Below are 24,466 nucleotides of genomic sequence, written 5' to 3' on the forward strand. Positions count from 1 at the left end.
CTTTTTTTTTCCCTTTCCTCTTCTTCTCCCCAAAGCCCCCCAGTACATAGTTGTGTATTCTAGTTGTGAGTGCCTCTGGTTGTGCTACGTGGGACACCGCCTCAGCATGGCCTATTGGGTGGTGCCATGTCCACGCCCAGGATTCGAATAGGTGAAACCCTGGGCCGCCAAAGTGGAGCCCGTGAACTTAACCACTCAGCCACGGGGCTGGCGCCCTGGTAGGAGTATAAACTGAAATGACTTCCTGGAAAAGCAATTTGACAAAATCTAGTAAAGTTGAAATTACAAGTACCCTACAATAAAGCAATTCCACTTCCAGACCTAAAGAAACTCACGCCTATCTCTGCAGCGTGGCTTATACTAACAAAACTACAAACCACCTTAACTGACCACCAATAAAAAACACATCTAGGTAAATTCGAACTAGAGAACTAGAATACCACACAGAAATTGAAATGAATAAACTAGAGCTGCAGGGATCAACTAGCATATATGCCCCAAACATAATATTAAGCAAAAAATCAAGCTACAGAAGGAAAATTATAATCTAGTAACATTTGAATAAAGTGTATAAACCTTCTAAATCTACTATATATGAATTATGGATATAGATCCTCTAGGGAGAGAGATGGAATTGAGGAGAACTTGGTTCACAAGGAAGCTTCTACTGATCTATAATGATTTCTTTCTTTCTTAAAAGGCCCAAAACAAATATGGCAAAACATTAGGATTTGAAAAAGGATTTAAAAGGGTTTTCATTTATTAGTTTCTGTATTGAATGGCATTTTGAAATTTTTCACATTTTCTAAAGAGCCTAGGGAGCACCCTGATTGATTATAGTAATCAGCAAATTTTTTAATACAATCATCCATTACAAGCACACCTATAGGTTCCGCCTTTTCAACAAAATTTCCCTCTTCACATAGCTGCCATTTTAAAATGCTACAAATAAGTATTGGAGCAAATGAGAAAAAACCAGTAAGGAGGAAAATTAAAATCGTTTGCAAACCCACTCCTTAGTGACTACCTGTGTGGTTTTTTTCCAGTTCACACAAATAACGTGCTTTCAATGACAACATATTATGTGCACTTCAACATCAGTTTTAATGAGTGTGTAATACCCCATCACATGGATATGCCAGTGTACTCAACCCACTAACATGACAATCCTCTCAGCTTGGATTATTAGCAATGCTAAATGAAAAGTCTCAGTAAGTAAATCTTTGCATACATCCTTAATCGTTTCTTTAGAATAAATGCCTGAAGAATTACTACATCAAAGGCTTTTAATGGCTTTTGAAGCATACAGCCCAGGGCCTCTCTAAATAGCTGTGCCTGTGTACATTCTTACCAGTAATGTGTGAGAGAACCCATGTCCCATGCTCTCTCACAGTGGTGGGTATTTTTATTATTTAATGTTCTTGAAGCATATTTTAAGGAGCGTCACTAGCAACTATTCTTGGCTTTCAAAATCCTGATCATTTCTTGCATTGCACTGCATGTGCAAAGCTTCACCTAGGAGTCTTCTGTGTAGAGTGCTGTTGTAGGAGGGCTTAGAGACACGAGAAGCAAACATGGCAACATTTAAGCAATATGCCAGATGGTCTTTCTTTAAAGTATCATTAGCTCTATTCTAGTGATGAGGAGACTAAGACTTGGAGAGGGTTCACATGGCCATGAATTGGCTACAAAGAGTTAGGCAGGGAATCCCCGATTCAGTGTTCACGGTATTTAGCAGCAGAGGCAGGCAGTAAATTTAATCCCTAGCGAAGAATCTAGACAGGCTACAAAAAATCCAGGATATCTTTCAGCTTGGGTCTGCTGCCCAGGCAAGTGTGAGGTATTACTATAGGGCTGTAGGTTTCTCTATGGCTTCTGGATTTCAGGAAGGCTTAAGACACCACGTTATTGTACTTCCTAGGTCATATTACCAAAGGCTTAAGTCTGAGAGCTGATTCCAAGTTCATGGAAATGCCTAAGTGCTCCTGCAGAAGGAACGGCTGCTCCACTCCTGCTGAATCTACTTGTTCCAATCAGCACGCAAAAGAGGCTTCTGAAAGCAGAGGTTTACGAGAGGTGCTGAGGACACAGAAGGAGTAAGTGGCATAGTCTACCACCTACCTATCGCCCTGCTTTCACCTCCCTCTCTTTCAAGGAAGGAGAGTTTCACGACCCAGGTGTCAGTCTTCCCAGGATGGCTATGTCAGGTGACACAGCACTAGTCAATACTCCTTAGATTACAGGGATGAAAACTTTTTTAAACTGGCAAACTAAAGCTGAAAACCAATGTATTGACTCATGTAACTGAGAAATCCACTGGAGTCTAACCGCAAGCACGGTGGATTCAAGGGTCAGGAACCTGTCTTCCTCCACTTCTCAGCTCTGCTTTCCTGTGTATCGACTTCATTTTCAGGCAGACTCCCCCGTCCTCTGGCTGAGAAGGCACTTGGGAGTTCTGGGATTACCTTCTATTCTTTCTCAAGGGTTCGAGTAAAAGTCCTAGAGCCTACATTCATTGAGCTAGCTGAAGTCACAATTATTTGTTACTCCAGATCCTCATTTTTTTTTTTTTTTAAAGATTTTATTTTTTCCTTTTTCTCCCCAAAGCCCCCCGGTACATAGTTGTATATTCTTCGTTGTGGGTTCTTCTAGTTGTGGCATGTGGGACGCTGCCTCAGCGTGGTCTGATGAGCAGTGCCATGTCCGCGCCCAGGATTCGAACCGACGAAACACTGGGCCGCCTGCAGCGGAGCGCGCGAACTTAACCACTCGGCCATGGGGCCAGCCCCTCCAGATCCTCATTTTTAATGCTCATGGAGAACAAACCATGCAGACCTCCTTCAGAAGATGATCAGTCATGTATTATAAATCACAATGTGAGACAGACTGCCAAGAATCCCCACTCACTGCCCAAGTAGCCTCAGAAGCGCACTAACAGTGACTTATACCTCCTTTTTCAGATGCGCCTACAAGGAACCAAAAAAAGAACATTCCAGCTAGGCAGACTCTTGCCACCTACCTTTTCATGTGCTCATGTTCACTAGTGTCCAAAGCTTTCAAGGTTCGGGCATAAAGGACAACGATGTCACTTTGCTTGGCTTTCTTGTTGCACTAAAGAGCCCAAGAGGACACAATTAGTGTAGTTCTAGCTATCCTCCTGACTCAACACATTGACTGTGTACATGCATAGTCCTTGCCTACGGTCCTTACCTGGGGACATTTTCGAGCCTGTCCTTTAAGCCACTTAGAAATGCACCCATATCCAAAGAGGTGTCCACAGCGTAATGCTGAGAGTCGGTGATCCCCAACATTGGTCCACTGTTCCAAACATATTGTGCAGGTGTCCCCTTCTTCCTCATCCATAGAAACAGAAGGTACAAGGGGGCTGGACTTCTGGGGAGACTGCTGGATGGAAACCAGAATACATTCAAATTACAGAAAATGCAGTCTTGAAGAAGATGTGCAACTCTATCAAACTAACAAAACCCAACTGAAAACTCTGTAGGAAAACTGCAATGCCTATGAATCACTTGCCATTCTTTCTAGAACGTAATCTAGTCAAACATAATACAAGCCATGAAAATATCACTACCCTTTGAACTTACGAAATGCTTGGATTTTTTTTTCATTCAAATGAAGGAGGTATCTTTACAAAGATTAAAAAAACCTAGCAGTTACCTAGATAACCAGGAGGAAATAATAGGTTTATTATACATTCAACATTAGGTTCATAATCAACTCAAGTAGCTGCAATATACTTGGCTCATGTGAATCAAAGGGAAAAAAAACCAAGAAAACAAAGAAAGGATATAAACAGTTTACAAAAAAATACAGATGATCAACAGGTGTTCACCTAGCAATTTAAGAAATGCAAACTAAAGAGACCATTTTTTAATCTATTAGATGGTATAAAGTGATGTCTGATGACACAAAGCACTTTGACGATGAGGGAGAAATGGGCATGCTTACATACTGCTGCTGTAAAGAGAAAGTGGCACAAAGTTTCCAGAGGGCAACTTGGCATTATCTATCAAAGCTAAAGTACATATATCTTTCCTCAGACACAGCAATCTCTCTCTAGAAATATATCCCATAAGCAGAGTCATAAATATTTGCCAAGATAATTGTACAAGGATACTTAGTCCAGTCTGATTTCTATCAAAAAAGAATGAGGGGGCCAGCCCAGTGCTGCAGCAGTTAAGTGCACACATTCCGCTTTGGTGTCCCGGGGTTCGTCGGTTCCGATCCCGGGTGCGGACAAGGCACGGCTTGGCAAGCCATGCTGTGGTAGGCATCCCACATATAAAGTAGAGGAAGATGGGCACGGATGTTAGCTCAGCGCCAGTCTTCCTCAGCAAAAAGAGGAGGATTGGCAGCAGATGTTAGCTCAGGGCTAATCTTTCTCACAAAATAAAAAAGAAAGAAAGAAAAGAAATAGGGAACCATTAGTGTACATGACAAAGGAAGAGTTAATCAAAAATTTATTCATATGATGGAAACTATGCAGCTATTAATGAGATTTAACTTTATGTACTGATAACAGAAAAGTCTACCAGATGTAATAAATCACAGGAAAAAGGAACCAGGCTCAGAACAAGGTATAATATAATCCCTTTTGTGTAAATTTAAAAATAGAACATTTATACACACAAACTTACGGGTACATAAAATTGTTTTAGAAGGAAGAAATAAAAACACGGAGGCCATACAGAAACATGCAAAAAGTGGATCAATGATGTTTTGGGATTGGCAGAGTCCACAGTCGATGTAAATAACTCTCGTATTAAGGACAATGATGTGTTATTTTTAAAAATCAAAATATATCACATAACAATCATATTCTGCCAGGTAGTTCATAAACTGCATTCATATCTATTATTTTAATTGATACTTAACCTTGTTGTGTAGGTAGGACAAGTTATCCTCCTCCCCACCCTGCTTCCCCCACCCCTTCTACTTTTTAAACCTAAGCGGAAGCAGTCACACAAATGAGAAACTTGGATAGAATTCACAATTGCACCTCCTGCCTACAAAGTCCGGAAGCTTTCCATTTTGGCCTTCAACCTCCTTTTTTTTTTTTAATATATATTTTTTTAAGATTTTATTTTATTTTTTCCTTTTTCTCCCCAAAGCCCCCCGGTACATAGTTGTATATTCTTCATTGTGGGTCTTTCTAGTTGTGGTATGTGGGATGCTGCCTCAGTGTGGTCTGATGAGCAGTGCCATGTCCACACCCAGGATTCGAACCAATGAAACTTAACCACTCAGGCACGGGGCCAGCCCCCTTCAACCTCCTTTTAAAACAGAAATCCAAGGCTTTCATTTAAAAAGATGCTCATATTACCTGTTTGGGGAGGGTCTCTTCTCCATTGATACATGTGACTTCTTGCTCTGCTGACATACCTCCTACTTGCTCTGCCGAGCCGTTTCCAGAAATGATAGGACAGGTAATATACAAAAGAAGACACAAATCGGGCATGAGAGGCTAGCAGGAGGGAGAGTCTGACTCACCAAAGCTTTCCATTTCTAACTGGCACTGTTGTCGTAAAAGGGATGACAATTTCCCCAAGAAGCATCAGTGAATTTATTTTTTTAAAACTTATTTTGGATATTTTCACACAAATATAAAAGTAGACAGAACAGTATAATTAACCCAAGAGTACCCATTACCCAATTTCAAAAGTAATCAATACTTTGCCAATCTTGTTCCACTGAAGCCCCCATTCCCATTATCTTCTTTTGGAATACTTAATAACAAACCCTAAATGTCATTTCACTTGTAAAAATGTTTGTAATACTAACTGATAAGGAATTTTTTTTACATAAACACTATCATTATTATACCTAACAAAATGAGCAATGATCCTTTAATACCATCTAATACCCAGACCCAGTTCAAATTAAAAATTTTCCAATTATTCTAAAGTTGCTCTTTACAGTGGATTTATTCCAGGCAGGATCCAAACAAGGTCTCCACAATGAGCTTGAGTGTTACGTCTCTTAAGACTCTTTCGGGGGCCAGCTCCATGACACAGGGGTAAAGTGTGATGCCCTCTGCTTCAGTGGCCTGGGTTTGTGGGTTCAGATTCTGGCTACACCACTTGTCAGCCATGCTGTGGTGGCAACCCACATATAAAGTGGAGGAAGACTGGCAACAGATGTTAGCTCGGGATTAATCTTCCTCAGCAAAAAAAACCCAAAAAACAAATAAGAAAACCCAGACTCTTTCATTCTATGACAATTCTCCTTCACTCATTTTTAGCCCTTCTTTGTCACTGATTTGTTAGGAAGAGACCTGGCCATTTGTCTGATGAATGTCCTACCTCCTGGATTTGGCTGACTGCTTCCTTGTGGCACTGCTTCCTTGTTGCTTTATCGCCTACATTTCCTATAAACTGGCAGTTAGATCAAGAGGTCTCAGTAGATTTAATCCTGTTTGCTGGGAAGAGGAACGGCAGCAAGAACACTTCACGGGTTGTGTGCTTCTGACTGCAGCACATCAGGAGGCTCACAGTGGGTTTAGCTGGTGTCAGTCCAGTCCCTAGACCATCAGCTTCCTCATCAACCTTTCACAGCCTCCATTAATGATCAAGAAGAGGATTTTTAATTTTTAGTCACTTTTCTTTTTGAGGCTCAAATTGTCCCACTGTAGGCCAGTGGGGGGGGGGGGATCCCTTCAAATTGGCTCTTCTTCTTCTTTTAAAAAATCCAAACTTTTATTGAAGTGTAATATGCACACAGAAAAATATATCATAAGTATTCAGTTTAAAGAATTTTCACAAACTACTATAAACCAGAACATCACCAATAACCACAAGAGTGCCTCTTATACCCTTACGTCCCCCTTGTATCTGTAAGGGGAGGGGCTCACCTTGCCTGCACCACAGGTAACCACTACACTAAATTCTAACACCATCAATTGATTTTTGTGTGTTTCTGTATATAAATGACATCTCAGAGTTTTTTGTGTCTGCTACTTTTGTTCCTCGCTGTCTGTAAGATTCTTCCATACTAATGTGTGGAGTTGTAGTTCATTCATTTTCACTGCTCCAGTGTTTTATTACATACAATACTACATATGTAACAATTATTCATCCATTCTACTCCTGATGAGCATTTGTAGTAATCAGTTTTTCACCTATTACAAACAGCACTGTTACATTTTTGTACTTGTCTTTAACAAAAGTATGTACTCATTTCTTTGGGTATATATCTAGAAGTGGAATTGCTGAGCCATAGGTTATATATGTATAACGAGCTTGAAAGATACTATCAAAATGTTTCTACCAATTTACACTCCCATCAGCAGTGTATGAGAGATCTGGTTACTTTATACCCTTTCCGATACTTGATATTGTCAGTCTTTGTAATTTTAGCTGTTGTAGTGGGTGCATACTGGTTACCACACTGTGGTTTATTTTATATTTCCCTGATACTAATGAAGTCTTTTTACATATTTATTGGCCATTTGGCTACCCTCTTTTGGAAATAAAATCTTTTGCCCATTTTTCTGTTAGGTTGTAGAAGTTATTTATATATCCTAGATATAAGTCCTTTTACAGATATATGTATTATGAATGTCTTTTCCAGTCTGTGGGTTGCCATTTCACTCTCTTAATACTGTCTTCTGATGAGCATAAGTTCTAAATTAAAATTCACCTGTTTTATTATTGATTTGCTGGAGAAATCTGGTCCTTTGTCCTGTAAAATGTCCTACATCCTCGACTGGACTGACTGCTTCCTCATGGTACTGCTTAACTCTCATTTACGGTAAAGTTACAGAGTTGTACGACCATCACCACAATCCAATTTTAAAACATTTCCATCACTCCAGAAAGACCCATCATGCCAATTTAGAATCATTTCACATTTGCAGCAGCAGTCCTAGGCAACTACTAATCTACTTTGTCTCTATATTTACCTTTTCTGGACATTTTATATAAGTGGAAATATCTATGCTGGCTTGTAATTTTCTTGTATTGCTTCTAGATTTTGAAGTACTCCTTACTCCTGGGTTTTATCCTTCACATATTCTTCTAAATATTAGAATGGTTTCACTTTTTACACTAGATCTCTGATTCACTTATAATATATACTGAATTACAGTATGAGGATTCTTCCAACTTTATTGTTTTCTAGTTAGCTATCCAGTTTTAACAATACTAATGTAAAAGTCTATCTTTTCTCCACTGATTTGAGACATTCCCTTTACAATATAGATTTTCATACTCATTTAAGACCTTTTTCTAGATGTTCCATTTGTAGAATGTCCTACATTTTAGATTTGAATGATTACATCTTTGAAGTCTTGTTCACCTTTTTCTTCTACTCCTGCCTATAAACTGTGCAAAATGGTTATCATATCCAGAGTCTTAAGTAGACTCAGGGTTTTTTGGGGCAGCAACAGTACTTCCTAGGTGGTGTGGATATTTCTGACTGCCACACATCAAGAGGCACACAGGGTCTGGTGGTTTTCCTTCTCTGAGATGCTAAGACTGATCAATGGATTCTGGTGGTATCAGCTTGGTCCTTCCATTATAAAGAATCCCACCAACCTTTCAACCTAATGATGCACTGATGATCTTTGCCTAAATACATCATTTCATTAGGAGTCATAAAATGATGATTTATTTTCTATCATTCCTGCTCCAATTATTGGCTGGAATTTTTCTATTTAAAAAAACTTCCTTGGGGGTGGGTGAGAGGGATGAAAAGGCAGAGAATAGAGAATTTTTAGGGCAGTGAAAATACTCTGTATGATATTATAATGATGGATATATGTCATTATACATTTGTCCAAACCCACAGAATGTACAACACCAAAAGTGAACACCAATGTAAACTATGGACTTCGGGTGATCGTGGTGTGTAACAAATGCACCATTCTGGTGAGTGATGCTGATGGGGAAGAGGCAATGCATGTGTGGGAACAGAGGATATATGGGAAATCTCTGAATCTTCCTCTCGATTTTGTTGTGAACTTTAAACTACTCTAAGAAAATGAAGTCTTAAAAAAACCCAGGGGCTGGCCCCGTGGCCAAGTGGTTAGGTTTGCGCACTCCGCTGCAGGCGGCCCAGTGTTTCATTGGTTCGAATCCTGGGCGCGGACATGGCACTGCTCATCAAACCACGCTGAGGCAGCGTCCCACATGCCACAACTAGAAGGACCCACAACGAAGAATATACAACTACGTACTGGGGGGCCTTGGGGAGAAAAAGGAATAAATAAAATCTTTATTGAAAAAAAAAAACCCCAGGGGCCGGCCCCGTGGCCGAGTGGTTAAGTTCATGCTCTCTGCTTCGGCGGCCCAGGGTTTTGCTGGTTTGGATCCCAGGCATGGACATGGCACTGCTCATCAGGCCACATTGAGGCGGCATCCCACATGCAACAACTAGAAGGATTCACAACTAAAAAATGTACAACTGGGGACGGCCCTGTGGCCGAGTGGTTAAGTTCATGTGCTCCGCTTCTGCGGCCCAGGCTTAAACCTGTTCGAATCCTGGGCATGGACATGGCACCGCTCATCAAGCCATGCTGAGGCGGCATCCCACATGCCGCAACTAGAAGGACCCACAACTAAGAATATACAGGGGGCTTTGGGGAAAAAAAGGAAAAACAAATCTTAAAAAAAAAAAAATCTGTGTTTAAAAAAAAAAGCACAACTATGTGCTGGGGGGATTTGGGAAGAAAAAGCCGGAAAAAAAAATTTAAAAAAAACCCAAAAAACCCAAATCTCTTTCACCAACTATTTGGTTTTCCTGAATACAGTTCACACAGGAAAGGCAAGATAAATGCTTAATCCTTTATTTATCAGTTTTCAGAGTAATGAATTAGGGCCCTAATAACTTATGATGGTGATAAAAGAGGTTTTTAAAAAAGTGCATAATTATGAATTTACAGCTTTTCATAGATTTCATGTATTTCAATCCACAATCCAAGATACATTCATTATTCTTTTTAATGCTCAAATTGTCCCATCTTAGGCCACTAGGATTTCTTTCAAGGCTGCTCCTGGGCCTATTGACACAACTCTACGAGACTTAGATGGCTTCCCTGCTTTCTAGCACAATAAAACGCCCTAAAAACATTGTCTATTTCCTATCCCAAACCTGGAAAGCTATTACTCCAAGAAGCCCTGGTTCTTTTTAGTGGAAAAAGACCACAATGTGGGGTATCAGGAGGTTTTTAATGTAAGCAGATCACTACATAAAGTTCATGTGCACAATACATAACATTATAGTAGGACTTAAAGAGTGGCAGACTGGACAGGGTGCTGAATTTACAAAGCTTTTCTTTTAAATAAAGAATCAACTTTTTTCTCAGATATCTAAGAAAATAAAGGGGAATGTAAAATGCCATTACAAAGTGACTGACTCACTGGGTCACAAATCACATTAAATTGCAAGCTAGATCAAATCCTCTCTATATAATTATGGCCAGTGAAAGCTTTGTACTATAAGGCAGGAATCTATTAGATTGGGGGCAGGGGGTGGGGGGAGAGAAAATATCGAAACACAAATCTAGAGTTTCTAGCCTTCTGAAGTCTAAGCTTTCTGCCTGATAGCCTTGCAAATCCAAAACTGGACAAAATACACACCTTCTAAAACGACAGCTCCAGGTTCCTCCGCCAGGACAACAACCTCTTCATTCTCTGTGGAGCTGTCACTGTCAGAATCGGACCTACTTGATACCTGCAAGTCTGCAGAGACAGGATTCCTGGTCTCTGAATCATTAGAGGTAGCTGGCAAGTGAGGCTGGGTCCTGCTCACTTGAAAGTAAGCATCCAATGGTGCTCTTGACCTACATATGCAGAAAGACAACAGAATTATAGTACAATGGATCATCATCACAAGAATAATCCACAGGAATAATTTGAATGTAAATCCTAGTAATTTCAACCCATCTCCAGGTTATTAAATGCTGCCTTTGAACACTGAAGCAGGAACAGCAGATTTAGGCAGATGCTGGCTGACCTGGACATTCTCTTTTCCACTCAATTATTAGCCCACACTGGAGCTTGACCCTTCTGTTAAAAGCTAATTCCACTTTACTGGCCTTTGGCAGTGTGTCGCTATCTTTTAACAGACATGACTCAGCAATTTGTTCGCTGTTACTAGAGAACTGAAAAGAGAAGATGGGCAAGAAGAAAAAGGACACTGTTGATCAGCATGACCCTACGGGATTCTGCTGCTGCAGCTCAGGAGACAAGTCTTTCAGAGCATTGTATGAAGTCTGGCTTCAGTCATCATTGTTTCACTTCTTATTTTAAGATAATATTTTTTTCTTTCTTGCAGGGGAAGATTTGCCCTAAGCTAACATCTGTTGCCAATCTTCCTCCCCACCCCACCCCCGCCCACAAAGCCCCAGTATACAACAGTGTGTATAGTTCTAAGTTCTTCTGGTTCTTCTCTGTCAGCCACCGCCACAGCACGGCTACTGACAGACAAGCAGTATGGTTCCATGCCCAGGAACTGAATGCAGGCTGCCAAAGCAGACTGTGCCAAACTTTAACTGCTAGGCCATCAGGGCTGGCTCTTTCCATTTTTCTTTTCAAGTTTAAATAATGTCAGGTTAAGATTAAAAACAGTATAATATCAAAAAATAACTCAAAATAAGAAGAGCTGGGAGGAGACAACACTCCAATCTGTTCTGGCTGGCTGAGTTTAACCGTAACCACTACTACACCTCAGTTTCCCTCACTTCCAAGATAACAAGCCATCCCCACTTATGGCACAGAATTAATGAAGTTTAATATTAAAAACCAAAAAGGTGTTCTGAACTTTAGATCATACTTCCTAGCTAATGATTACAAAGTATTACTGAAAGGTGGCCTACTTTAAGTCTTAATAACTATCTTTATGACATTAAGATACATTATTGTCCAGAAACATTGTCGGACACTGCTCACACAAAAAAATTTTGATTTTTCATAGTTTGGCTGCAATTTATGACAAATTAGGGCTTTCTATTAAAAAATTAATGATTGAATGGAACAAAATAAACACTATTTGGTATCTAATTCAGTAGATAAAAGATTTACTCTTGTAAAGAAAAAAGAAATGTGAATGAATTGAAATGAGAAGTAGCAATCAAGTGCTTTTTTCTTTTTGAGTCACAATTTCTAAGTGTACAATTCAGTGGTTTTTAGCATAACCATAAGGTTGCAGAACCATCGCCACTATCTGATTCTGAAACACTTTCATCACACCTAAAAGGAACCTTGTATCCATTAGCAGTCACTCTTCCTTCTCCCTTTCCCCCAGTCTCTGGCAACCACTAATCTACTTTTTTGTCTCTATGGATTTGCCTACTGTGAACATTTCATAAGAAAGGAATTACATAATATGTGGTCTTTTGTTCTGGCTTCTTTCACAACTTGATATATACAGAGATCACATCATCTGCAAATAGCTATGGTTTTATTGCATCCTTTCCAACTGGAAAGCCTTTTATTTCTTCTTCTTGCCTAACAGCTCTGGCTAAAATCTCCAGGACAATGGTGAATAGAAGTGGCAAAAGCACACCTCCTTGTCTTGTTCCTGATCTTAGGGGTAAAGCTTTCAGTCTCTGTCCATTAGGTATGATGCTGGTTGTGGGTTTTTCACTGATGCCCTTTATGAGGCTGAAGATTCCTTCCATTCCTATTCGTCGTTGTTGTTATAATAGGGTTTTGTCAAATGCTTTTTCTGCATCTGTTTGAGATATTCATGTTTTCTCCCTTTATTGTATTAATATGGTGTATCTCATTGCTTTTTATATGTTGAATCAACCTTGCTTTCCTGGAACAAATTCTATTTGGTTATGGCCTATAGTACTTTTTATATGTTGCTGGGTTTGGTTTGCTAGTATTTTCTTGAGAATTCTTGCTTCTATATTTATAAAGGATATTGGTCTATAGTTTTCTTGTGATGTCTTCGTATGGTTTTGGTATCAAGGTAACACTGGGCTTACGGAATCAGTTGGGAAATGTTCCCTCCTCTTCCATTTTTTGGAAGAGTTAATGAAGTACTGGTGTTATTTCATCTTTAGGCATTTGGTAGAATTCACCAGGGAAGCCATCTAGTTCTGGGCTCTTCTTTGTAGGAAGTGTTTTTTAAATTACTAATCCAATCTCTACTTGTTATTGGTCTATTCAGATTTTCTTTCTCTTGACTGTGTAGCTTAAGTCTTTCTAGAAATTTGTCAATTTCACCTAGGTTACCTAATTTCTTGGTATGAAACTGTCCACAGTATTCCCTTATAATATTGCTTTCCTCTGCAAGGTTCACAGTAATGTTCCCCCTTTCATCCCTGATTTTAATACTTTGAGTCTTCTCTCTTTAGTCAGTCTAGCCAGAAGTTTGTCAATTTGGTTGATCTTTTAAAAGAACCAACTTTTGGATTAGTTGATTTTCTCTCTTGCTTTTCAATTCTCTATTTCTACTCTACTGGTCATTATTTCCTTCCTTCCTTCTGCTTGCTTTGGATTTTGTTTGCTTTTCTTTTTATAAGGCTAGGTTATTGATTTGAGTACTTTCTTCTTTTTTAGTATGCCCGTCAACAGTTATAAATTTCCCTCTAAGCATTACTTCAGCTGCATAAAAGTTTTGATATACTATGTTTTTTTTGTTTTGGAGGAAGATTAGCCCTGAGCTAACTACTGCCAATCTTCCTCTTTTTGCTGAGGAAGACTGGCCCTGAGCTAACATCCATGCCCATCTTCCTCTACTTTATACATGCAACGCCTACCATAGCATGGCTTTTGCCAAGTGATGCCATGTCCACACCCAGGATCCGAACTGGAGAACCCCAGGCCGCCGAAAAGTGGAACGTGCGAACTTAACCACTGTGCCACCAGGCCGGCCCCTATGTTTTTCTTTTCATTCATCTCAAAGTACTTTTTAATTTTCCTTGGGATTTCTTCTCTGACCTATTGGATATTTAGGAATGAGTTGTGTAATTTCTACATATTTGTGAATTTCCCAAAACTCTTTCTGGTACTGATATCTGCTTTCATTCTATTGTGGTCAGAGAACATACTTTGTATCACTTCAATCCTTTATTGAGGTTTGTTTTATGGCCTACTACATGATCTACCCTGGAAAATGTTCCATGTGCACTTGAGTAATAAGTATTCTTTTGTTGTTGAGTGGAATGTTCTATAAATGTCTCTTAGGTCTAGCACGTTTTTTTTCTTTTGAGGAAGATTAGCCCTGAGCTAACATCTGCCACCAATCCTCCTCTTTTTGCTAAGGAAGACTGGCCCTGAGCTAACATCTGTGCCCACCTTCCTCTACTTTATATGTGGGACGCCTGCGACAGCGTGGCCTGCCAAGCAGTGCCATGTGCGCACCCAGGATCTGAACCGGGAACCCCCGGGCCGCCGAGAAGCAGAATGTGCGAACTTAACCGCTGTGCCACTGGGCGGGCCTCAGGTCTAGTAGGTTTATAGTGTTGTTCCAGTCTTCTAGTTCCTCGTTAATATTCCATGTAGCTGCTCTACTCATCATCCAAAGTGGGGTACTCTTTTGTGCCAGTCTTAGCCTACTGGTAGTGAAGCTACCAGCTAGAAATGCCGAGGGGTCCCAGTGAGTCTCCCACAGACATCTTTCCTTTCCAAATCAATGTTATGACCAGATCGAACCTTGTGGTTCTTATTATGATTGCAAGACGCCCTTCAGCAATAACCATTAGAAAACTTGGAGAAAAAAACATTTATCACTTACAGGCCCTGGAGTGTACAAAGCACACCAGGGAGCATGTGGTGAGGTTGCAGGTAGAGAGGGAGAGTGAGCAAGCATGGGCCTAGGGTTCTACTTTTATTAGGGTTGAGGGTAGGGGTCTAGGGTTTCGCAGGCTTGCTCTCTATTGGCAAATTTAAAACATAAGCGCGGGAATTTAAAGTGCAGGGGAAAAAAGAAAAAGAAAGGAAGAAAACCCAAGCAGCCCAAATGGCCAGTTATCTAAATCAACCGGGACCTCTAAAACAAGGGAGCCTCATGGTTGTGGTGGTGCCAGGCACTTATCTAGCTGTGTGGCTGGCAGTGTCTTTATTGGAGACAGCCTTCAGTGAAGCACATGCCTCTTCGCAGTGGATGCCTCAGCAATAAAAGCTTAAGTCAGGTACTTGCTCTACAAAAGAAGAGCCCCTGCCAGGACTTACACCACAGGTACTGACATCTACTATTATTGGTGAGTTGTCTCTCTCTCCCATCAATTCTGTCAGTTTTTGCTTCATCTATGTGGGGGCTCTGTTGTTAGGGGCATATGAGCTTATAATTGTTATGTTTTTTAGATGGATTGACCCTTTTATCGTTACAAAATGCCCCTCTTTGACTCCTAGAACAATTTTTGTCTTAAAGTCTATTTTGTCTGATATTAGCATAGCAACTCCAACTCTTGTGTGGTTACTGTTTACATGGTATATCTTGTTCCATCCTTTTACTTTCAACCTATTAGTGTCTTTGAATACTAAGTGTGTGTCTTGCAGACAGTATATAGATTTTTTATAAATCCATTCTGTTGATCTATGCCTTCTGATTACAGCATTTAATCCATTTGCATTTAGCATAATTACCAATAAGGTAGGATTTATGTCTGCCATTTTGCTGTTTGTTTTCTTGTCTTAGGTCTTTTCTGTTCCTCTCTCTCCATCATTGCCTTCTTTTGTGTTAAATATTTTCTAGCATACCACTTTAATACTCTTGTCATTTCTTCTACGACATATTTTTGAGTTATTTTCTTAGTGGTTGACCTCAGGATTACAATTAACACCTTAATTTACAATAATCTAGTTCAGAGTGATATCATCTTATTTCAACAGTAACAAAAACTTTACTCCTATATAGCGCCATTCTCTCTCCACTTTTGCTATTGTCATATAAATTACATCTGATGATTATGTGCCCATCAACACAGATTTATAGTTATTTCTTTTCTTTCTTTTTTTTTTTTTGAGGAAGATTAGCCCTGAGCTAACTACTGCCAGTCCTCCTCTTTTTGCTGAGAAAGACTGGCCTTGAGCTAACATCCATGCCAATCTTCCTCTACTTTATATGTGGGACACCTACCACAGCATGGCATGCTAAGGGGTGCCATGTCTGCACCCGGGATCCGAACTGGCGAACTGCAGGCCGCCGAGAAGTGGAAAGTTCACACTTAACTGCTGTGCCACCGGGCCAGCCCCTCTTTTTTATTTTTTGAGGAAGATTAACCCTTAGCTAACTGCTGCCAATCTTCCTCTTTTTGCTGAGGAAGACTGGCCTTGAGCTAACATCTGTGCCCATCTTCCTTTACTTTATACGTGGGACGCCTACCACAGCATGGTGTGCCAAGAGGTGCCATGTCCACACCCAGGATCCGAACCGGCGAACCCCAGGCTGCCACAACAGAACGTGCACACTCAACTGCTGTGCCACCGGGTCAGCCCCTATAGTTACTTATGCTGTTGTCTTCTAAATAATATAGGAGAAAAGAAGAATTATAAATAAGAAATATATATGTATTGTCTTTTACATTTACATATGTAGTTATCTTTGTGGTGCTCTTTGTTTCTTCATATGGATTCAATTTATGTCTGGTGTTAATTTCAGCCTGAAGAACACTCTTTAGTAACTCTTGTGGGACAGGATTCCTCTGAGGAAATGTTTTTTTTAAAAAAAATCCTGGGCCGGCCCAGTGGCGCAGCGGTTAAGTTTGAACATTCTGCTTCTCCGCAGCCCAGGGTTTCCTGGTTCGGATCCCAGGTGCGGACATGGCACCGTTTGGCAAAAGCCATGCTGTGGCAGGCATCCCGAGTATAAAGTAGAGGAAGATGGGCATGGATGTTAGCTCAGGGTCACTCTTCCTCAGCAAAAAGAGGAGGATTGGCAGTAGTTAGCTCAGGGCTAATCTTCCAAAAAAAAAAAAAATCCTGAAGTGCCTTATTGCTCTTTCATTTTTTAAGGATAGTTTTGCTTGACAAAGAATTTAGTTGAGTTTTTTCTTTCAATACTTGGAATAGGTCATCCAACTGCCTTCTGACTTTCACGATGATGAGAAATCAGCTGTTAATTTTGAGTATCCTTTGTACACGATGAGTCACTTCTCTCTTGCTGATTTCAAGATTCTCTCTTTTCTTTAGCTTTGACAGTTTGATGCTGTGGATGGATCTCTTTTGAGTTTATTCTACTTAAGAGTTTGTTGAGCTTTTGTAATGTTTTACATCAGATTTGGGAAGTATTTGGTCATTATTTCTTCAAATATTCTTTCTGCCCCTTTCTCTCATCTCCTTCAGGGACTCCCATTATGCACATGTTGAAATATCTGATGATGTCCCACAGGTCTCTTGAGATTCTGTTCATCATTCTTCATTCTTTTTTCTTTCTATATCTAGATAGGATAATCTCAATTGACCTATCTTCAAATTTGCTTCTTGACTTTTCAAGTCAATTCTTTCTTTTGCTTGCTCAAATTTGTTGTTGGGTCCTCTAGTGATTTTTTTCATTTATTGTTCTTGTTTATGCCAGCATTTCTATTTTGTACATTGTATAATTTCAATCTCTTTATTGAAACTATTTGGTGACACATTATTTTACATTTTCCTTTAGTTCTCTGAATATATTTGTTTATTTTAAAGATTGGTGGGGCTGGCCCTGTGGCCGAGTGGTTAAGTTTGCACGCTCTGCTTCGGCAGCCCAGGGTTTTGCCAGTTAGAATCCTGGGCACGGACATGGCATCACTCATTAAGCCACACTGAGGTGGCGTCCCACATGCCACAACTAGAAGGACCCACAACTAAAAATATACAACTATGTACCGGGGGGCTTTGGGAGAAAAAGGAAAAATAAAATCTTTAAAAAAAAAAAAAGATTGGCACCTGAGCCAATCTTCTTTTTTTCCCCTGCTTTTTCTCCCCGAATCCCCCAAGTACATAGTTGCATATTCTAGTTGTGGGTCCTTCTAGTTGTGGCATGTGGGATGCCACCTCAACGTGGCTTATGAGTGGCGCCACATTCCCACTCAGGATGGGAACCAGCAAAACCCTGGCCCGCCGGAGCAGAGCGGGTGAACCTAACCACTCGGCCACGGGGCCGGCCCTCTCTGAATATATTTAAATAGCAGAATTAAAGTCTGTCCAGTAAGTCTACAGTTCCTTTTTTTCCCCTGTGTATGGGTCATACTTCCTTTGCACATCTTGTAATTCTTTTCTTGAAAACCGGACATTTCAAATAATACAGCAACTTTGGAAATCAAATTTTCCCCTTTCCATGGTTTGTTGTTGTTATTTCTTACAGTTGCTACTGTTTAGAGACTTTTCTTAAGTAATCCCTAAAGTTTGTTTAGTTAGCTTAGTGGTCAATTTCTAACTGGACAGAGATTTCCTTAAACACCTAGAACTAGCAAGTCTCCCAGTCTTTGCCGAGGGACTGTGTGTATGTGTTGGGGCATGCCTTCCATAATCAGCCAGCTAGGCGACAATTCTGCCTTGGCTTTCACTTCCTGCTTGTGCAGAGCCTCAAGGTCAGCCAGAGTTGAGAGCTTAGTCCTTCTTAGGTTTTTCCTGAGCATGGGCACAGCTGCACAAAGCCCTGGGCATATGTGTGGCCTTCTAGATTCCCAAAAATACATCAGAGCTTTTCGAAACTCCTATGAAGCCCTCATTCCCCAGCTTTGCCTTTTAAGCTTTTTGGTGAGTCTATTGTTTGCCCCAGTGGTTATCTACCGCCTCAGGCAGCTGTTGGGGAAAAGGCTTTAGTCTTTTTAGACTTGGCAAGCTCTAAGTCAGGGACAGTCTTGTGAGTGGGATCTTCTAGGAAACCACTAAACAGGTCAAAAAAAGAATTCTTGGGGGCTGGCCTGGTGGCGCAGTGGTTAAGTTCGTACATTCCACTTTGGCGGCCCAGGGTTCGCTGATTCAGATCCCAGGTGCGGACATGGCACTGCTTGTCAAGCCATGCTGTGGCAGGCGTCCCACATATAAAGCAGAGGAAGATGGGCATGGATGTTAGCTCAGGGCCAGTCTTCTTCAGCAAAGAAAGAGGAGGACTGACAACACATGTTAGCTCAGGGCTAATCTTCCTCAAAAAAAAAAAAAGGAGCATTCTTTGGGAATGAGGCTTTGAAAGAGCTCCAACTCCATTTTACTCCCTCTAGTGTCTGCCAGGCCACTGGTTTTCACTGTGATTGCGGGCAGTTGGTTTTCAAGGTCACCAGGGAGTTGAAAAGGGGTAGGGAATAGGGAATGCCACAAAGCTCACTGTTCTTACTGAGATTCAGCTGTTTTTCTTTAATAATCACTCCCTGAATTGCTAGAAGCATTTTGTAAATTTCCAGAGTCCTGAAAAAGTTGATTCTGTTAAATTTTTCCAGTTGTTTCACTGCGTTTATGGAGAGAATTTTCTGAAGTCCTGACTCTGCCATCTTCACTGATATCACTCAGGTTTTCTTTTTGAAAAAATGCTAAGCAGGTTTACCAACTTATTTTCGGGAACTGTGTGTGAACAGCAGCTTTCACTACCATGAGAATAAATATAAGAACATAACAGCATTTCCAAAGAAAAAAAATTTTTTTTTTAAGATTTTATTTTTCCCTTTTTCTCTCCAAAGCCCCCTGGTGCATAGTTGTTTATTTTTAGTTTTGGGTCCTTCTAGTTGTGCACGTGGGATGCCACCTCAGCATGGCTTGATGAGTGGTGCCATGTCCAAGCCCAGGATCTGAACTGGTGAAACCCTGGGCCGCCGAAGCAGAGCGCACAAACTTAACCACTTGGCCCCAGAACATTTTAATCAAATTAAACATATACTAAAGTTAGGCTAATAGTTGGGTTACTGACATGCATACCAATAGCAGTCTGCATAGAAACCAGTAAACAATTAAGTGATTAACTACTTTTTAAAAAATCACTCATGAATATTGCTTTTATATAGCAAAACAGGCATTTCCAAGGTCAGCTGGGGACACAGAAAAGGGGAGCTATGAAGAGTAACAGGAGGCAGTGCTAGGGTTTCTCAGCCTTGAAACCCAAGAAATCCTCCTCCTTCCCTGCACTTATCTTTGAATTAAATAATAGTATAGTAAGTACTTGCCTCCTGCTTACCCTCTGTCGTCCTAGGTTCCATAAGCTCCCTGAGAACATACCCTGATCTGTCCTGATCACCAGTGTATCTCCAGGGCAAAGTTCAGTCTCCCACATAATGGAGTGTTATAGACATTTGATGAATGAGTGATGACGCTGGCAGCCAGAATCAAGCAGCCTCAAACAAAGAAACAGGAAAGGAGTTTGTGACCTTGGCTGGGAAGCCTGTTGGGAAAAATACCTCACTACTCAGCTTTCCCCAACTTTGGCTTCTTGGTGGAGTCTGATGCAAAAGCTGCTCACCTGGCCCAGGCTCTCAACACCTGGCCAGTGAGTCTGTCAGGCGGAGTTAATGCCAAATACCAGAATGAGAAATTCACCTCAAGAGATGCAGGAGTAAAATCAGTCCTGAGAAAGCTCACACTTTCATGTGACTTTAGTGTGAAATCTGCTTACAACACAATATTTAGGGAAAAAAAAGTTTTAATACCACGTTTATCTGGCTCCGGAACCCATGTTCTGTCCACTGAACTGCTCAGTCCCTGGCCCTTTAGGTTTATTCCCTTTGTGGGGAGACACATGCAAGTGTCAGTCAAATAACTTGACTGACATCTTTCAACATCTAAATTTTGCAACCTAGTCCCTGAGCACAGATTCTACATACATCAAGCAATTTTCTGACTGGAGTTTGGCTTTGTGTAAATATCTTCTGGGAAAATCATGCTGACCAGGCCAACAAGAGAATTTGGCTTCTATGGTGTTTCTATTTCTCTCTGTAAATTAGTAACTGGTTTACAAGTGTCACTCTCCCGTGAGTTGATTAACACAAGTTAGCGTCCCCCACCATGAGCAATCAACTACCCCTGACAAGAGTGAGTGTATGAACAAGGCTGAGGACTACTGCAGAGGCCTCTTGGCAGCCACCAGCTCCTGGGGACACCATTCTCAATTCTCAACCCACTTACTCACTTCAAGGGGGTCCCCAAATTGCAATACAAGTTGCCTTCACCTATGACACAAATGTAAGAAATCTTATCTTGCCTTCATAATCCAAGGGAATGACATCCTAAAATAACAGAGTAACATGCATTTGCAACTCCTGTCAACACAGAACTATGCACCCAGCTTCCTTGATGGGTCACACCCAGAAGTGACCAGACACTACAGAACAGGAGCCACAGTAAGAGTAGGCCTTGAGACAGTAATCAGCAGGATCCATGGAAAAAAGATGCTGAATCCAGAATCAGAAGGCACAATCCCAATTCCAAAGTTACCCAGCCGAATCACAAATTATCCCATTGGCTTTCTTATTTGTTAAATGTAGGTAGTAGATGTCTACCACTTTTTAGTATCATCTTGTTCTTTTCTCTTTTTTTAAAAGATTTTGTTTTTTTTTCCTTTTTCTCCCCAAAGCCCCCCAGTACATAGTTGCATATTCTTCGTTGTGGGTCCTTCTATTTGTGGCATGTGGGACGCCGCCTCAGCGTGGTCTGATGAGCAGTACCATGTCGGCGCCCAGGATTCGAACCAATGAAACACTGGGCCGCCTGCAGCGGAGCAAGCGAACTTAACCACTCGGCCACGGGGCCAGCCCCTCGTTCTTTTCTTTTTTTGAGGAAGAGCTAACATCCCTGCCCATCCTCCTCTACGTTATATGTGGGACGCCTGCCACAGCATGGCTTGATAAGCGATGCGTAGGTCGGCACGTGGGATCCAAACCGGCGAACCCCAGGCTGGCCCCATCATCTCATTATTTTCATAGTGTTAGAAAACAAATGGATCTGATTGAAGCTTCCTTTACTTGCCTGTGTAGAAAACAAGTCAGATCCAGGTTCCAATCCCAGCTCTAACCTCCTCTGTGCTGGGGCAGTGAGATCCTGAACCAAGTACTCTCTCAGGGTCCAAGTTCCTTCACAGTAAAATGAAGAGGTTGAATTCAATCTCTTCAAACATTATGAAAACACTTAGAAGGCCAAATGTGAAATAAAGTATTTGAAATAAAGCAGGAGGAAGTTAAAAAACAGACAAGGCATAGACAATTGTTATTCTTCATAATCACCCTGTCAAGACTTGACAGCTAAGCCCTTTAAGAGGCTACTTCAAACCAAAAAACTATGAAAGAAAACTATTTTTGACTCTGTAACACATTCTCAGGTGAAAGCTGGAACATTTGCCACTTAGTCAGATAAGCTGTAAACTAAGTGACATCCTACTTTTCACAATGCTTCTCTAAATCCAGCCTGCCTGTCTCCCAAGACCACTGCACCACTAAGTGGAGCGCCAACCAACAATGGATCTTGGGAGAGCAGCCTTGCAAATTAAAAAACACTTTCTTGGGGCCGGCCCCGTCGCTGAGTGGTTAAGTTTGCGCGCTCTGCTTCAGCGGCCCAGGGTTTCACTGATTCAGATCCAGGGCGTGGACATGGCACCGCTCATCAGGCCATGCTGAGGTGGCATCCCACACGCCACAACTAGAAGGACTCACAACTAAAATACATAACTATGTACCGTGGGGGGGGGGGGGTTTGGGGAGAAAAAGCAGGAAAGAAAAAAAGATTGGCAACAGTTGTTAGCTCAGGTGCCAATCTTTAAAAAAAAAAAGAAACAGTTTCTTGATGTACAAGATACAAACGATGTAAAGAAGGGCCAGCCTCTACAGGAACTGTTGCCAACAAGCTACCACCTAGTCTTCAGAGCTACCAAGGTTAACACATTCCCTCACTACTTCGTGAAGTAAATGAGGCAAGCACTTTTATTTTCATCTGACTCCGGCCCATCCTCAGCAGCACCGGGGGTATGACCAGAGCCTAAGGTTCACAATTCCCAATCTGGCACTAATCACACAAAATATACACATATTTACCTGGCATTGTCTGTCCTCTGAGACCCTCCGACTCGTGTCCTGTGTGAAGCAGACCTCCTCCTCCTCGCTCTTATTGGCCCCACACCACTGTCTGAGGGTGGTCTTAGGAATTGCAGCATGCCATGAAGCCTCTGCAGCCCGCTGATGAAGCTGTTCACTGAATTCAACGAAGACACTCCAAGGGTACGGTTAGCACCAGATTCCTGTGTATGTTCCTCTGAAGGTCCTGGGTTGACGTTCTCCACACTCCCTTCTCCCAAGAGCTCCACTTCCTCTGTCAGGTCAATGGACACCTGTGGAGCAGGCTGGAGCAGGGGTGGTCCCCTTTGGCTGCTGACCACATCAGCAGGTGCAGGCTGAAGCAGGAGTGGCCCTCCTTGGCTGCTGACCACTTGAGCAGGAGCAGGCCGAAGCAGGAGTGGCCCTCCTTGGCTGCTGACCACTTGAGCAGGAGCAGGCCGAAGCAGGAGTGGCCCTCCTTGGCTGCTGACCACTTGAGCAGGAGCAGGCCGAAGCAGGAGTGGCCCTCCTTGGCCGCTGACCACCTGAACAGGAGCAGGCCGAAGCAGGAGTGGCCCTCCTTGGCTGCTGACCACCTGAACAGGAGCAGGCCGAAGCAGCAGTGGCCCTCCTTGGCTGCTGACCACCTGAGCAGGAGCAGGCTGAAGCAGGAGTGGAGCTCCTTGGCTGACCACCTGAGCCGGAGCAGGCTGAAGCAGGAGTGGCCCTCCTTGGCTGCTGACCACTTGAGCAGGAGCAGGCTGATCTGCAGCATGATGATCTAACTGCACGTGAAGATCATATTCCATTGCTTCATGAGCCATTACTGGGAAAGCAATAGTTGTAAAATGTATTAGCAAAATAAAAAACATACGATGTAGCTGATATAATCATATCTAGTCTTGGAGAATTTGTTTCAAATCATTCTCGGCAAAACTGAGAAGCTTAAAGAGAAGATTTTAGTTACTTAGTTTAAGTCAGAGTGTTTTGGTAATCATCAACTTTTTCCTCCATAACAAGCACTTATAACCAGTTTTCCAGTTCCACCCTTGAAAACATGAAGTCATGTGATCATAGCACTGTCTTCTACAATAGAAAGATCTATAAAATATGGAGATTGAACTATTCTCCCAGACCTCTTGCAGTTCTTTGTCGCAACCTGAATATGGATATTTACCAAAACAAATGCATAAAATGCTGTATTTAATTCTAGTAGGCAACATTCATCCTCATGGCACCAAGTTACAAAGCATAAACAAAGGACATGTTTACACTTGCAAAATTAACTTGATTACTAACTCAAAATGGAAGTTTACCTAATTTCTCCAAAAAGGCTGAGTAACCTTTATTTACCCGATTCTTTTCATTATCTTTGTTTCCCATCTCTAATTCCACTTGTCAGTCTAGTCAACAAATACTTATCAATCACCTGTTATGTCTCTTTCATTATGTTTTCCATTTCTAACTGCATTACATCAGTCTATTCAAGAAATACTTATGAAGCACCTGTTATGCAGTCAGACACCCCAGAGGCAAAGACAAATCTCATATAAGAGTTTACAATCT

General features: G+C 41.4%; 1 protein-coding gene across 2 annotated transcripts in view; it reads right to left on the reverse strand.

Annotated features, from left to right (window-relative positions):
* Window positions 1–24,466, reverse strand: part of RFWD3 (ring finger and WD repeat domain 3) — a 41,909-nt gene that overhangs the window by 13,689 nt on the left and 3,754 nt on the right. The window contains exons 2-6 of one of the 2 annotated variants that reach the window (XM_008534105.2): window positions 22,901–23,726; window positions 10,599–10,801; window positions 5,345–5,415; window positions 3,211–3,405; window positions 3,020–3,111 (exon numbers count right to left, since the gene is read on the reverse strand). In XM_008534105.2, the coding sequence (XP_008532327.2) occupies window positions 3,020–3,111; window positions 3,211–3,405; window positions 5,345–5,415; window positions 10,599–10,801; window positions 22,901–23,724 (1,385 nt within the window). In that variant the 5' untranslated portion in view covers window positions 23,725–23,726. The remainder of the gene's footprint in view (window positions 1–3,019; window positions 3,112–3,210; window positions 3,406–5,344; window positions 5,416–10,598; window positions 10,802–22,900; window positions 23,727–24,466) is intronic. The other variant, XM_008534106.2, reaches the window with a different exon arrangement.

Source organism: Equus przewalskii, chromosome 3 (assembly GCF_037783145.1).
Source record: "Equus przewalskii isolate Varuska chromosome 3, EquPr2, whole genome shotgun sequence".
In the NCBI taxonomy this organism is placed as follows: domain Eukaryota; kingdom Metazoa; phylum Chordata; class Mammalia; order Perissodactyla; family Equidae; genus Equus; species Equus przewalskii.